Source organism: Rhizophagus irregularis, chromosome 27, assembly GCF_026210795.1.
Source record: "Rhizophagus irregularis chromosome 27, complete sequence".
Taxonomy (NCBI): Eukaryota; Fungi; Glomeromycota; class Glomeromycetes; order Glomerales; family Glomeraceae; genus Rhizophagus; species Rhizophagus irregularis.
The window spans coordinates 2,814,985-2,831,712 of NC_089455.1; the positions used below are offsets into that span (position 1 = coordinate 2,814,985).

Consider the following 16,728-nt stretch of genomic DNA (forward strand, 5'->3'; position numbering starts at 1 on the left):
TAGTGACTAAACAATATTCTTTTCTTTTTTCTAATTTAATATTTTCTTAAATTGTATTCTTTAAATATTTTATTATGTAATCATTTTCATTATATTGTTTAATAAAGTTATACATATCTGACCAATTATTTTAAGTCGCAGTTGTATTATATAATGTATTTCATATGTGAGTTTTTGCTTCCTAGCAAAAAAAAGTTTTTCAATATACCCACTCTTTGACATGCGAATTCGTTTAAATTTAGGAATTAAAGTATCAAATACAATTCTCTTTGCAATCTTTAAGATATGATTCTAGAACTTTTACTAAAGTGCATACATAAACTATTTGAATTATGTGGCAGAATTTTCGGTAATGAAATAGAATTCGATGCTAACTAAAATTATACATTAAACCTTCTCATTTGACATTTCAGATTAATGATGTGAAATACCAGAGTCATAAAAATAAAAAACCGCGAATGACATTTCTGTTATTAAATTATCAATGTCATATAAATAGGGACTTTTCAATATTTCCAAAGTTTAGATAATTTTGAAATAATCAAAAAAAAGATTTATTTATCATAAAATGTATAGTTAATAGTATGTAGTAAAAAAATTATTATACAAAGAAATGATCAAAAAAAAAAAGTATTGACAAAATGAATAATGAATAATTAATTGAGTTCATTGTTAATAATTCGATGTATAACTTTTTTTTATTTATTTCAGTATAAATTTAAAATTTATATATACTTCAGGCAATATACGCATTTGAAGTAGGGTCCCAAATCATTGAATTAAAAACTATTATTTAAGCGTAGCATTAAATTGCTGTTTTATGTATATTTCATTCCATTTTTAATAAGTAATAATTAGGACATTAGGACAAGATAGATATAATCAATGGCTTAAAGGGGAGAAACACCTCCATCAAATACATCGTAAACTAAAATATTTCTACATCCATATCACGTAAGCATGCAAAAAATTTCCTGTTGAACTTCAGTTCGTGTATTTTTTGATATATTCGACCACATAGTTCACCTTTGGGATTTCAAAGTAAATGACAGAGTTTTGTAACATTCTAAATTTTCAATTGGGTTCGTTCTATTATTGATAAATTATAAATGTCAGAAAAATCTCAAAGAAAAATATTATAAATTTGTGATAACGATCTATTACTAGCAAAAATTGGTTAAAGGATCCTGACTTTTGATTTCAATTATATTGCAAATTTTGTGATGAAATTATTTTCATATATTTCCGTTGAGTATGTTTAACCAATATCGTAAAATGAAAAAGAGCATCAAAAATAAGAGCTTTAATATTAAGGAAAAGTTCAACTTACCATTAGTTTGAGTAAAGTTATTTTTCCAACGTAACAAGACATATTTTTAATTAAAATAAATATTTTGCTTTCTCCCAAAAAATTATTAGAAATTAGGAAAATAAGTCATACTATGAAATTAAGTGAAATTAACTGTTAAAGTATCGGTATTATTTAAATAGTTACGGTATCATCGATTGACTCTGTTACGGTATGGTCATTTTTTTACCGGTATGAAGATCCATTTGTGCATCATACTGTACTTACACCTTTGGTTGTATAATATTCATACAACCAAAGTTACAGGTACGGTACAAACTGCCATACAAATATCGTACCTGTATTGTAAATATTGTAAACCGCAGTAATACAATAAATCTTGCCAAAAATAAACATGTTGAAAAGTCTAAAAGGAAAAATGAAATTAAAATCTATGTAAAAATTAATAAAAAAGATTTCGATTTGTATAAACAGTTGCTAATTTATGTATTAATTATTTTATTTACATTTATTTTACAATATATTGTTACATTAATTATTTTGATTTTAACAATTATTATTCTTCAACTGTAGCATATTGAAATTTGAAATATTTTTTTTTAAAAAAAAGCTCTACATATTATATTATACATATTAAATCTTATACAAATTTTTAGCAAAGTAATAATAGCATATTTCATTGATTATTATTTAATTCCATTTCCAACTTTTTAATCTGCAACTCTTTTAATTTTAGATCAATTTCATTCTGTTTGAATTGCATTTTCCTCTCTTCTAATGCGATCTTGCGCTCTTCAATTTCCATTTCAGTGTCATCATCATCATAATCAATCTTTGCCTTTTTTTGAAGCGCGTTGCTTTTCTTTACTGGTTGTTCTTTTGGATAGTTTTCTAACTATTTTTTTTTATAACATTAAAACATGATAATACCCATCATAAATAGCAATCAAATCATAAAGTTTATTACTTTATCTGATCTTTTATTAGCTTGCATTTTTTTACCAAAGTCACTTCTATCTTTACTAGACATATAAATGCCTGTTTGTTGATGTATTTTTATTTTTTTATAGATGCACTCATTATGCTTCCATCCCCTAAATATAAAAAATAAAATAGGTATTAAATTATTTATTATATAATTATGCAGATAGTAAAAAATTACCTTAGAATTGCAATTTTTAATTTCAATGATTTGCCTGTTCAATTAATCATTGCATGAGCACTTTCAGCAATATTAGTATCAAATGGTGTTGTCTGCCAATCTTCATATGACATTAAGGAATAATGATATGTTAACGAACCCAGAACCCATGGTTTCTGATAATATTCTAGCCAATCTAAAAAAATTAAATTGATATAAATTAATATAATTAATACGATTGATAATCTAATAAAGCAAAACAATATATACCTACTTTGTATATCATTTTCATTACGCATTTTAATTTGTCCAAATATTTGATTAATTTCTTCAGAAGAATTTGCTTTAAGAATTTCAAGCATATCATGTTTTGTATCTGCACAATAAGGGTAATGGTCAACATTTCTATAAAATTATAAAATTATTAGCAAAAGTTATATTATTAATTTATAAAATATAAAAATCTTACCTTTTATAATAGATACAACATGATTTAAATACATATTGTAAATGTTCTTTAGCTTTTCGTGTAGGATCCATTTTTTTCATAGTTTTTCCTAATCCAAGGGCTTGGGCTTGATCTAAATCAGCTAAAACACAAACCCAACCATCACCATGTATATGCCAAAAATAGGCAGGCTTATTAGATAATTTTTCAACCATTTCAAAAAAGGCTTCAAACATTCTTTGATATTCCTCTTTAGTTGCAATATTAGTAAAAATTATATAAAATGCTAAAACTATAAAGAATGCATTTAAATTAATTAATAAATCAAATTGAAAAATTAAAATTGTTAACTTACTAATCCTAGATTTTTCTTCATATGCATTAAACTCGAATTCATTAATGTCACCATAAACACATTTAAATGAAAGATCAACTTCGAAATATTTAAATTCAATGCATTTTGCTACTTGTTCATTAGTCATACATAAAATCATTATATAATCATTATTAAAAAAACCTAAAATATATATTAAATTATTTTATATTATGTGTAAAGTAAATAATAAATATATTAATAACATTTTTACTTACTAATTTTTTTGATATAATTCTTTATTTCTTGAGTATTTTGATAAAAATCATATACCACTCCAAGAATCCTTATATACGCAACTCCTTCTTCTGATGTTTCAGATATTCAATTGAACTAAAGAGTGTCCAATATCTTTGATTTTAGTATCTCTTGTAAATACTGCTATTTCAGATTCTGTATCATCTTCTGCATCTAAGTTGGTTTCTGCTGTCTAAATAAAAATGTATTTATTATTTACATCTATTACAATTTTTTTATATAATGATAATTTAATATTAATTAAACTACAAATAGATCAAAGTTCAATGGCTCATCAAATTCATCTAAATTTATATATTCATATGGTGTAGACATTTTATTAAAAATGATAAAAAATAATAAAGTTAATAAGTTGAGAAAAAATTAGGGACGAAGAAGAAAAAGTTTAAATCAGCAAAATCATTAGGGAAGTGACACATATGACGTAATTATTAGAGGGGGGTGGGAGATAATTAAAATCTGATGTTACACTTATTCTATTTATATAAATTGTATAATTAAATTTAATTGGTTATTAAATCTGACAAGGGAGGGAGGGGTAGAATTTATAGTAAAATGAATATGATGTAATATGTGTCACTCCCCTTATCAAGATTTAATAAATCTAATCATTTTTGGTACTACATCTGCAGAAATGTTTCACAAATCAAATAAGAGCTAAGAGTACAGGTATTATTTGATAAATATGATTAAAAATACCTAGAGGTTTGAAATTTTCCATTGTATATCAGTATGATAAGTATAATTAGCATAATTTTATATCATACCTATATCTTATCAATCGTACCTTACCTATCATATAATATAGTACCGTAACTAAATACTATATACTCCAATTAATTGTACCAATTGTACTGATGTACCAATAATTAATCTACTAATCATAGTGCATAAAATTTTTACTAATATTGTTTTATTTTTTTAAATTGTCAAAAAAAAAAATTATTTAAAAAAAACAGTAAATATAATTCCAACTCCAGCCTTGATAAAAAAAGCGGAATTATTGAAGCTGTTGTTGTGAATAAACTAATTTTTGCTGACAAAATGGACAAATTTATTTCTAGGCTTACTCGCCCTAAAATTTCACACGAAAAAAATTTAAATAACATCATCTATCACATGAGAAATAATAAAAACTCTCAAGTAAAAAATTAAAAAAAATTTCTTTTACTGTAAAAAACCCTTTGGCCACAAACAAAAAAAAAGAAAATTTATAAAAATAATTTTTAATTATAAAAAAAAAAGATTTATATTTTTGGTCTTTATATTTATATAGATTGTTAACATTTAGATTGGGCATTTTTTTTTTTAGTTTAGTCCTTTTTAGGACCAATTTTTCTGTCTTAAAAGGGCTAATTCCTTTTTCTTTTCCCCTGTTATCTTTCATTATTTCCTTAGTAACCTTGTCTTTAACATAAATATAAAAAATAAAAAATCCTGTATTTATTCCATATGAAATATATTTTGTCACACCTAAGGTTGCTTGTCTAAACCTCTTCAAAATCCTACGATTAGTTTCGTCAAAATTTTACTATAGATTTATTATAGTTTCGGCAGAGTTTCGGCAGTTTCGGCATTTATAATAAGTTTTGGCAGTTTCGCCATTCTCCAAAGTTTCGCCAGTTTTTTAATATAACTTTAATATAGTTTTGGCAGAATTTCGCTTTTCGGCGAAACGCCATCTTGCCTAAACCCCTAGGTTTCGGCAAGCAACCTTAGTCACACCTTTAAATTTTAAAAATTTTATAATGCTTAATTTATTTATGACTGGTAAAAAAAAGATAGTTTTCTCTAACAATGGTTCTGGAACTTGTTCCTTAGTTTAAAAGTTTAAATTACAATTAAGGGTTGACATATAATTTATAACTTATTATCAAAAATAATTGGTTAAATATCGGAAAATTTTTTGGGGTGCAGAACTGCGGAGATCTGTAAAATTAGCAGATCTCCACTTTTTTTTTGTCATTTTTTGTGTATTTCTGCGAAGTTCTGTAAACTTTGCAACTTCGCAGATAATTGAATATTTTTATCTATAAAATCAGCAAAATTCTGCAATTTTGCAGAATTTCATTTAACAGAAAATTTAAAACATGCCAGTTTTACGAAGTTCTGCGAAATAGCAAATCTTCGCTTTTTGTCCTTTTTTTTTTGCGAAACTCTGCGAAATTCTTTAACTTAAAATTGCGGGTTTATAATTGCATTTAAACTTTGAGTAACTAACTAATTAAACTTTTCGATTTCAATTAATAATTAAGCTTAATTAAGCTTTTCAATCATTTCTGTTGATAATTTATTTTCGCTAAAGTTTTTTAATAGTTTTTTTTTAATACTTTCATTAAAGTTTTTCAACAAATTTACAAATTTTATTTTTTAAACTTTCTGACTTTACTTTTGTTAAAGTTTTCCAGTAATTTTTAAAACATGTATTTATTTAACAAATAACGATTTACTTTGCCAAACCTTGGAACTATATGAACTTCTTAGTTAATTGAACCGATTGGTATTGTGTTGTATTCTTTGGTGTAATACAACTGCGGACACCCATACAGTTCGGGTTCCTCTGTAATAATATCAAACTAACGAACCAGAGCAAGTTCATATGGCTCTTTGAAAGAACCCCAGAAGAATTTAAATAATAACAACACCTTATAAAGAAAATTGATTAATGACATACAACACTTTATCAATCTTAATTATTCACTTACTTTTCCATACCAAGCTTTCTCATCCGAATTGTATTGCTCTTGATTTTTCACAGGAGTTACTGCAATATTACCGAACCATTCTTTACCTTGGAATTCTCCTGTCGTTCTTAAAATATGTCTATCTTCCAGGTGTACTGAATCATAAATTTTAATGTAAAATTCGTCACTTTCAGACTTCTGCGAAGATGTGTCCAGAAAGGTATCTAAAGTTGAAATTAATTGCGATAACCCTTCAATGAAGTTTGAATGTGATGGATTTTCAGATTTTTTCAATGATTTTATTTTTTAGTCGATATTATCTAATGTTAGTTCCCAAAGTACTTTTCCAAATCCTTTGGCTTTACGATGAATAACTTTTTTAGCAGAAGATGTCAATTTTTTGTGTTTTACCTATAAAAAATATTATTAAATGTATGTATATTTCAAAGAAATTGATTTCAGTCATGTCAGATTTAACTAACAGTATTCACCAATTGTCTCATTATGTCTTTTCTGTTTGATAACCGATATGGGGTTTTGACATATGATTTGTGGAGGGTTTCGTACGTTTCCGTTGACAACCCATTCAATGCACCATATTTTCTAATAGCAGGCACTGAAAACAATCAAAATAAATTAGGATAAAATCATATACCTGCGTGATACCGCCAACTGTGTAACTTTGGAAAATTGCAGTCAGTAGTGGACAATGGAGAGAAGATCTTTTTGAAATCAATACACCAATCAATAATTGCTGACTATAATTGATAATCTTTAGTGTGTTGATGATTTCCAACGTGACTTTATGAACTTTGACTTACTTCAAAAATTTTCAGATCTTTTTCAGTATACATTTCTTTCTTACTCATTATGTACATCTTACTAAACTTTGCGTAAAGTTCGCAAAGTTCTTTACAGGTTATTTCATTCCCTTCAAAAATTTCATCTAAGGCAAAAAGGGCAATTTTCATTATATTACGATAGTCTGACGTAGTAAGTACGTTTAAATGTCCTAATTTATGTAAAAGTTTAAGACCCGGGAAGCGAGGAATCTGATGAAGTTGATCATCAAATTTTTTTTGTAGTTCTGTTTCTCTGACTGCCTTCAAAATATCTTGTGTAAATTCCAATTGGTATTTGAAGAGTCCAAGATCAATATAGTGCATACGGTCAGGAATGCAGACTTTGTATATATTCAAATTTCTGAAACAAATTATACGTGCGTAAAAATTTACATCTTTGAAATTCATTACAGAAATATAAAGATATTTACGGAAATTTCCAGAAGGAATTTTCAACGGAATGCACAAAATACTTCTTTCCTTGGCCATCGTTGATTACTTGCTTTATATTTTCATGAGTTCTATGAGATACGTTCTCTAGTTTAAGACTCATATTGTTCAGATCACTTTGCAAAACCATGCAAGTATGGCATGGCATTTTGCACCACGCTCCTTTATATATCGCAGTTATATCATCAGCTTCAAGCATATCTGCGAGAAAAAAGATATCCGTGTAGCGAAAGTAATCACTTGTCCATTAATTCCAAAATATAGCGCTTCGGATTTTTCTAATAAAGGTTGGAGCATAATTTTAAAGCATTTATGATATACATCGTGCTGTAAGCTTCGAAAACTTTCTGTTGTTTTGATTCCTGTATCTTGGACTTTAGGGAGAAATCCTAAAAGAATTTTAGTCTCTGGCAAATTTCGAACACGATTTGGAATGTTACTAAGAGTTAAAAAAACTGGATGGCCTGATGATTTCCCAAGTCTATCGAAAATTGTTGCGTTTGAGTATAAGATGATGGACAATAGTCGATTTAATGATGGAAGATTCTTTTCAGTTTTTAACCACCAGTTACCTTTGAAAGGTTCACCAAATATTCTTGTTTCACCTCTATCATCCTGAGAATATAAACAACTAAATAAGCATAAATAATGTAATTTATCATTGCAGACGGAAATCAAATTATTATACAGACCTTCATTTTATTTTGGATTCCTTTATGGACAAAGTTATTGGCTACTTCTAGTCGTTGCAGAAGAGCTTGAATAGCACGAAAAAGTGGGCGATAGTAGAGGGTAAAATTAATTTCATTATAGGTCGCAACAACCTTTTCTTTAAAGTTTATCAAAGGTGAATTTATTTGATTAAGATAATTCTTGCCATTTTTCGTTGAACTTGGTAATGGTGATTTGTCTAAATTACTATGTTTGTTGAAAAACTTTATTATTTTATCATCTATCTTATTAGAGATATTACCTTCTACTATCAACTCCAAAAAGTCGTGATATGCATCATTCGGCCATTTTACTACGTGCTCTGGTGTGGGTTTTCCATCAACTACATCTATGGCATCATCTAATGACGCACCCTGAAGGTCTTCAGGATTAATGAATTCAGTATTTTCAAAGTTTACTAATTCTGATTCTGCTTCTGATTCTTCAAAATTTGCTTCAACCCTCTCTTCTAACTGTAACCTTTTTCGCAAATGATAACGTGGTTCATCTTCTAACTCATCTGCAATATTTACTAAGTCTTCATCTTGAGATAAAGATTCAAATTGCTTCATCTCATTATTATCATCCTGTGATGTAAGCTTTTCTTGCAAAGTATTCATTGGCATAATAATTGACGTGCTCCAAAGTTCTGCATCATGTTCTGATCTTATCATTTCTCTTAATGGCTGCAACAAAGATCTTTGCTGTACTGGTGACTCATTTAGTTGGGAGGATCTCATTTTCCCGTGATGTTTAGCATTGGCATGTTGTTTTAAACTGCCGTAAGTTGAAAATTCTCTTTTACAAATTTGGCATTGATATCTAACCATTTTTATTTGAAGAACAATTTATGAGGATTTATTTGCGGTATAGTAAATATTTGTTTTTATTTGTTCTTTGCTAATTTTAAGCGAATTTTAGTGATTTTATTAATGATTATTTTAATTAATGCGAAATTATGAATTTTGTGAATTTGCGAATTTTAATGAAGAATTTGATATTTCTTTCGTTTGTGTGAATTCTCAATTTTTTTTGATTTTTTTTGATTTTTTTACATTTTTGGCGCAGAGGTTCAATTATTTTAATTTACAGATTTTTAATCATTCTATTTTTAAATTTTAATCATTTTAATTTGCAGATTTCTTAATTATTTTATTTAATTTTAATCATTTTAATTTACAGATTTTTAATTATTTCTATTTTTAAATTTTAATTATTTTAATTTACAGATTTTTAACTATTTCTATTTTTAAATTTTAATCATTTTAATTTACAGATTTTAATCATTTTAATTAATATTTTTACTGATAATTAAATTATTTAATTTATAGATTTTGGATTTTTTTATCAATTTCGGTAATCAATTTTTTATTTAAATTGTTTCGTAAATTTCAAGTATATTTTTTCCTATACAATTTTCTAAATTAGTTGTTAATAATGTCAACAAAAAATACTAAGAAAAAAACTGGAAAAAATGCAAAGAAAAAAACGAAAGTTTTCCATAATAGTTCAGAAAAAAAAGATGAAGCTTATCAAAAAACTGGAAATATATTATTTCAAATTTTATCAGGTACAGTCCGTCAAGGAATTGCATTTCTTACATTAATTTAATATTATAATTAATCTTCGCTAGTTCAATCGACACCAATAGCTGATGATGTATCATCACAAGATACAGGAAATGTTGATGATAATGCTTCAGCTTCAACATCTTATACTGAAACTCATACTGGCCCTGATTACAATAATATTTTAACTTCAACACCCCATACCGAAGGACCATTCGTGTTGGTTGTTCCAGATGAAATTCTCAAGTCTTCAACATCCAATAATCCTACAAAAAGTATTAAAAGTGGCAAGCCAAAAAAAAATTGGGGTAGATCATTAATGCCCATTATTGGTAATAATTTAACAAGAAATCTTGAAAATTCTCCAACTAAACCTGATGATGATTTAAACCAAAAAACTTTCACACCTATCAGAGCACCCACACCTATCAGAGCTTCTACACCTATCACACTTATGCAAATTGATGACGAATATTGTAACTTCGAAGAACGTAACGAACGTTACCTTACAATCGAGAAATTCAACTATACTATGAAATTATTAGACGAAAAAATCACTTCAATATATCGATTGTGCTGATGTATTAGTGAGCAACAACGATTAGATTCTCAAACGATACAGAGACTTATGGTGATCAACAAGCTTTCAGATGAATTTTGGAACGTAAGTTACTTTAATATATTTAGCAACTTTATTTGATCTCAAAATATTTAAAAATAACTGATTGTCTTTACAGTGCGCATATAAAAAGGTGTCCAAAGAACTTATTCTGAAGATCCTATTTCCCTCAGATACAGAGTACCATAAAGCTTTAGAGAAATACCTCGCTGAACATGCCAGTCATTATATTGAAAATCTCGGAAGAAATATGTGGGTTTCCCTATTTGAATCAAAGTTATTACCAGAAGTACGTGAAATCATTAATAATAATCAATAATAATAATAATAATAATATAATAATCCGAAATTATTTGATTATTAAGATAAAAAACAAATGCCAAAGCAAGCAAAATGATTTAGCAGCAAATATTCGAAATACTATATTTTCTAACTTCGGTGAGCAAAAGTTAGAATGTGTGGATAGCAGTGCGTCCTCTAAAAAAGTTGCCGAATGGAAAAAAAGTGCAAAAACGCGAGAAGCATATTGAGAACTTTTCGAAAATCAAGGTATTCTCACGAAAATAACCTCTTTTGTTTTCAAATCATACGAAGGCAGTGAGCTTCCTCCAGAACACTGGGTTTATGTACTCGCCATCTGCGATATTATCTTAAATTCCAGTAGCCCTGGGATTAAATGCAACGATAAGTTAGTTTTAAAGAGAGTTGATTTTCTTATGGTAATAATAACGTTCATCAGTACTTTGAAGTTAAAAATTTTAAAATAATTCGCAAATATTAATGTATAATCAATTATCAGCAATCGATCAAAAATAAAGTTACTGTAACTCTGCGTTTGTTGCAGGAGTTAGCGGTGAAAGAAGATTCAGAACAAAGTTTAGAGATTTCGTCTATGATCAAAGAATCGAGCGATGCTGATGATGGTAATAGTAGTAGTTACGAAAAATTAGTAAGTCAAAGTTATTATCTGGTATATAATGATTTTTACACTGCGTTAATTTATTTTACTAATCTAAATCAAAAAAATTTACAGCTCAAGAGTTTAGATTCGAAATTCTCTTAACATTCGTCGAATTTCTTCATATTACATTAATTTTCAGAATTCAGAAATTTGTATTTGAAATTCTTCAATTTTTTTTGAATATATTTTATTAAATAAATTACATATTAAATAAATTACTATATATAAAATTGGTTGTAATAATTGTGATGATCAGTAAAATTAAATATATTTGAATTATTTCAAATATTTATTTTTTAAAAATCTTTGCAGAATTTCGTTATTTGTTTTTTTATAATCTTCACAGAATTTCATTATTTATTTTTTAAAAATTTTCGCAGAATTTTGTTTCTTGAAATTTTGCACAGTTTTTGATGAATTTTTTTTCCAAAAACTGCCGACAGGATCACAGATCTGCGCAAAAATGTCACCTGCAGATCTGTGCAGATCTGCACCCCAAAAAATTTTCCGATGCAAAGGAATTAATCTCTGGAATTTCACTATGGGTTACTGCAGTGAATGAGATCTTCTTCTCTTCGAAAAAATCATGTACAACTGCCCACTTCGGCTCGTCAAGATATCTGCCAACTAAAAGTACTGCATCACATAATATGTATCGATTGCCATTCTCCTTTGCTTTCTTGTCACCCATTAACAAGTTAATGATCATAGTTGTCTTATCTGAATCAGAACCACTGGTAAAAAAATGATTTATCCTACACATATCTTACACATATTGGATACTCAAAATGTAGAAAATCATACACAAATAATACACATATCATACACATATCGGGTACTAATATATATATCATATATATATCAGGTACCTGATAGGTATACTATATATATAACAATTGAGCATGCGATATATGCGTATTATTTGGCAGATGATTTTCTACATTTTGATGCGATATATATAAGATATGTGTAAGTTATGGTGTAGGATAGACCATTTTTTTACCAGTAAACTTCTGCTACGACTAATCAAAAGAGCCATGATGAAGCAAACTCATTGCCTCGTCTTTCGAATCGCCACGTACTCGTCCAAATTGTATACATAGAGATCCAATTGAATTTCATTCTAACTTAGTTTAAATACGATGTCGACATCAACACCAATTCCAGTTTATACTCCTTCAGAACCTACTGGACTGCCTCCTGCACACTTGGCCAATAAAGAAGATGATAAAAAGTTAGTTGGAATACTTAAGCTCATGCAAATTTATTGACTACCAGAGGTCGTTTAACTGTTGATTTAGAAATACAGGAGGCAAATAATCAAATCAAACATATTATTAATATATTAATGCAACGCTGTGAAGCAAAACATGAAGAACTTGGTATTACAAAAGATTTGTTAGCTTTCACACAGTATAAGATAAATGCATTTGATGAAACGTTTACTAATTTAGAATGACAATTAGTTATTATACGTGCTGCCAATGATAATTTCATAGAAGAAAACCATAACCTGCAAAGAGATTATGATACTATAGTAGAACTTCGTCGACGGGCTATAGGTGAACGTAATCAGGCACGATATGAACGTAATGTATTACAAGCAGATTATACTCAAGCAGTAAGAGATCGTAATGAGGCTCAAAATGCTGTGAATCGTGGTAATATCCTTCTAAATCATTGGCGGCTGAGGGCTACTCAGACTGGAGGACAACTTGTATTGGCTAATGCGCAACTTGGACAGGTTAATGCACAGTTAGCACATGCTAATAATAGGGTATGTTTTGGGATTCAGACATTAGGACGGCTTAAAAATAGACTTTTCCAACAGATAGCTACTCTTAGAATTCAGGTACAATGATTTCGGATTAGACAATTGAATCCTCCTCCAATTCCTCCTAACAATCCACAAAATACGATATGACTGCCGTTGGTATAGCTGCTCCCATATTTCATGGTCGAGAGGATGAAGACCTTAAGGTATTAATACTGTTGGTATTGATCTATTGGATGATGCCGGTGCGCCTCCTGGTCAAGTGAGAGCAATGGAGGTTCTTCGTAGCTGTATGAAAGATGAAGCGGCAAGGTAGTTTGATGCTAAACTTACTGGAAAAAATTGGAAACTTTCGAGTATTCGGTTAGTAGCTGCTGTAAATGGTGGAGCTGGTGCTACTCGTCGAGCATTTAGAGCTTTGGCTATTCCTGAAGTTGCTAATGGAATATATATTGGTACTTACTTACCTGGATCTGATGCTGCTACATATGCAGGGATTGCAGGTAATGCAGCAATAACTGTTGGAGATGCATTTTTCCCTTCACATGCTAATGTTGTTAGAACTAACTTTAAAGTTAAAAAGCAGTAGAGACGTGCAGGTGGACGTCCTACTAATCGTCCTGTTAATGGGTTGGAAAATCATGGAGGTCCATTTAATGCTGCTGTCCAGAATCAGCCTATAGTCTTACAGGGAATTCTCCTGGATCAAGCATTTATGCATATGCGCACAAATTTTCCAACCGTCGTGAAAGAAAGATTTCAGATACGATTTAGTAATCTTTATCAGGAACAAGGTGAACTTATTCGATCTTTCTATAAACGAGTTGAGAAGGCTGGGGGTATTGTAGGATATGATCAAATCATGGTTTCTTACCAGTTTTATAGAGCACTTTTACCAGAAAACGTCATTGAAGCTTCTAGAGTTGAGGTGTGTCTCTTGATGTTTTACTTGATAAATTAAGTGATCTTAAAAGATGAAAGGGTGAAATGTTCTATGGATTACAAAGATGTCAAGGCATTGAAAAGGCCAAAAATGATGAATTGGCTGGCTATATTCATCCTATGACTCCACATGAAGGTGCTGTAGTACAAAGGTCAACAGATGTTATTACTCAAGAATGATTATAAGAAATGCTTAAGGCTCAGGCTGAGGAACTTACTAAGAATTTCCAGGCACAGTTTAAACAATTACAAGCATCTAAGCCAGTTCGTAAGCCACTAGTCTATAGACAACAGATTAAACCTGTTCGACCAAAGCTACGGCTACACGTTGTCCAACAAGAAGATGATGATTATCCTGATCCCGATTGGGATAACTCATTACCTGATGTTGGTGATGATCCTGATGCTTCTGCTTGGACTTTGGATGATCATCAAAATGCTATTGATCTTATTATAGGATATAAACGTGAGATGTCTAAAATACTTACAAATTAACTTCAGAAGGCTAAAGATAGACGTGATGATTGGGAATTAGCCTGAGCAATGAGAAACCTTGATCTTAATGATGATGCTATAGACATTGATACTGCGAGTTTTGGTGAAAAAGTAGAATTGAGAGAAAAAGATGGTGATGTCTATATGGTTCGTGTTGGGTCAAAAAAAAAGTAGGTTCGAGTATCTCAAAACTTCTTAAGTCATCCCCAAATAAGACAGCAGTTAGCTCTCCTAGTGTGCCCTTAAGGGGCAAAGCAACCCCTGTTAAGATTCCTGTGAAAGTTACTGATAGTAAGTTTACACCTACAAAAGCTGTTACTAAGAATGACTTATTAAGCCTGTTAAGGTCTGCAGACTTTAGGAAATTACTCTGTGAAATTCTTCAGGAGGAGATGATATCTGCTAGAAAAGTTACAGAGATTCCAGAAGTTCAGGATTTGGCTGAAGAGGAACAAGAAGAGGATATCAGGGAAGATGATCCTATGAATATTGACATAGCTCATTTGGAGAATACTAAAGATCTTTTAGCACTGGATGGAGAGGTTAATGGGATAGCAATTCAGTGTTTAGCAGACACTTGTGCTAATGCATCTTTTATTCAGAAAGAAGCTGCTAAGGAATTAGGGTTGAATATCGACAAGAATATTACACACAACATATCTGGTGCTCCAGAAACAGGTAAAACATTCGGCATGGTAAAAGAAGTTTCAATCAAACTCACTCCTGAATGTATTATCACTGAGGACCTTGCAGTCTTAAGTGATTACAAGCATAGGGAAATTGGATTGAGCCAGATGTGTTTGAAATATTACAACTATAATGTCCATGAATCATGTAAACATGTTGCCCTTACCTGTGATGGGAAGAATGTTTTTATTTTGATAGTTCCTGATGCTAATCGAAAGGATAAAAAATAAGAACCTTTAATTCCTCTATTTTTTTTATTCCCAAAATTTGCGAATTAAGTCAGGGACATCCTTCTCCAACCGGTCAGCAGGTTCCCAAATGGCTTCTGTATCTGGGTATCACTCCCACTTAACTAGGTACTGGTCTTGACCTTTTTTAATGTGATGCCAAAGTATCTGCTCAGGAACAAATCTTTCAGGTTGTTCTCTTATCACAGAGTCGGGTGGAGGACGTTCATTTTCTGGAACAATTTGCAGCTCTTTTCAAGTGTATGCACATCTGGTTACATCTAATCATCCATGTGGTCCATCAAGAAGGTATGTAGGAGGCTGTTCGGGTGAGAGTATCATTTTTTTGATTACACGAATGTTTGGGTTCCATCTTATGTCTCCTGTACAGAATTTTCTGTGAAGTTTGTTACCAAGTACAGAAATAGGTTCATCTAACTTAATTCTGACATATGTTTCTTCAGAGAGGAGGTCTGTCTTTTTTGACACTTTGGGTGACCCTGTTGGAATGTCTGGAGGATTTCTTTGCCAGAGTTTATCTACTTTACTAACTACATCATGGAAATCTTCTGACCATTCCACAGATGTCACCCCAGTTTTCAACTCCTGTGCCACCATTCGTTTGAGAAGGGATTCTTGAATAGCTTGAATAGCTCTTTTAGCATATGATTGCTGTTTGTGTCTTCCTGACTCTCCAAACCTCATCATCACCCCTAGGCTGTTCAGGAAAAAATCATGTACCTGGTTGTTAGTGAATTTTGATCCAAAGTCTGTTTCTAGTCGATGTGTAGAAGGCTTGATACAATTTTTTCTGTAGATTTTAACAAATCCATTGAGAACTCTATTTGCATTCTTATCCTTTAGGGGTTCTGCATCGACTCTCTTTCCTGCAACTTCTACTACTACAAGAAAATAATGGAATCCTTTGGGGTCAACTAGCATCTCTGCGAGATCTGCCTGATACGTCACATTTGGTTTCCATACAACTACTCGTGGACGCTCTGATGACTTCTCCTTTAGGGGCTTTTTGTATAAGTTGTAATGCTCTTCACCTTTTAGAATTCGTGCTGATACTCCGGAGAGATTGTAGTACTTATAGTAATTCTTTAAGTGTGACATATTACAACAAATTAAAGGAAAGATTTCAGACTTCAAATCTCAAGATGACACGATTTTACTGTCTAAAGTGTAAAAAGGAAACTGAGACTGCTAGTTAAATACAAGATATGACCACAAATA

The 16,728-nt window shown here is 30.1% G+C and overlaps 2 protein-coding genes across 2 annotated transcripts; one reads left to right on the forward strand and one right to left on the reverse strand.

The window, feature by feature from the left end:
- Positions 1-1,985: 1,985 nt before the first annotated feature.
- OCT59_018490 (uncharacterized protein) lies at positions 1,986-3,392 on the reverse strand (the record flags this gene model as incomplete). The annotated part of the gene is made up of 7 exons (XM_025328330.2): positions 1,986-2,204; positions 2,277-2,403; positions 2,472-2,505; positions 2,611-2,646; positions 2,725-2,855; positions 2,920-3,190; positions 3,254-3,392. The coding sequence occupies 7 exons, from the start codon at positions 3,390-3,392 to the stop codon at positions 1,986-1,988; spliced, it is 957 nt and encodes a 318-aa protein (XP_025167091.2).
- A 6,261-nt stretch (positions 3,393-9,653) lies between these two features.
- Positions 9,654-11,466, forward strand: OCT59_018491 (uncharacterized protein; the record flags this gene model as incomplete). The annotated part of the gene is made up of 8 exons (XM_066148808.1): positions 9,654-9,786; positions 9,850-10,260; positions 10,390-10,448; positions 10,522-10,692; positions 10,769-10,871; positions 10,953-11,122; positions 11,203-11,352; positions 11,437-11,466. 8 exons carry the CDS (start codon positions 9,654-9,656, stop codon positions 11,464-11,466), a joined length of 1,227 nt encoding a protein of 408 aa, XP_066004701.1.
- Positions 11,467-16,728: the final 5,262 nt, after the last annotated feature.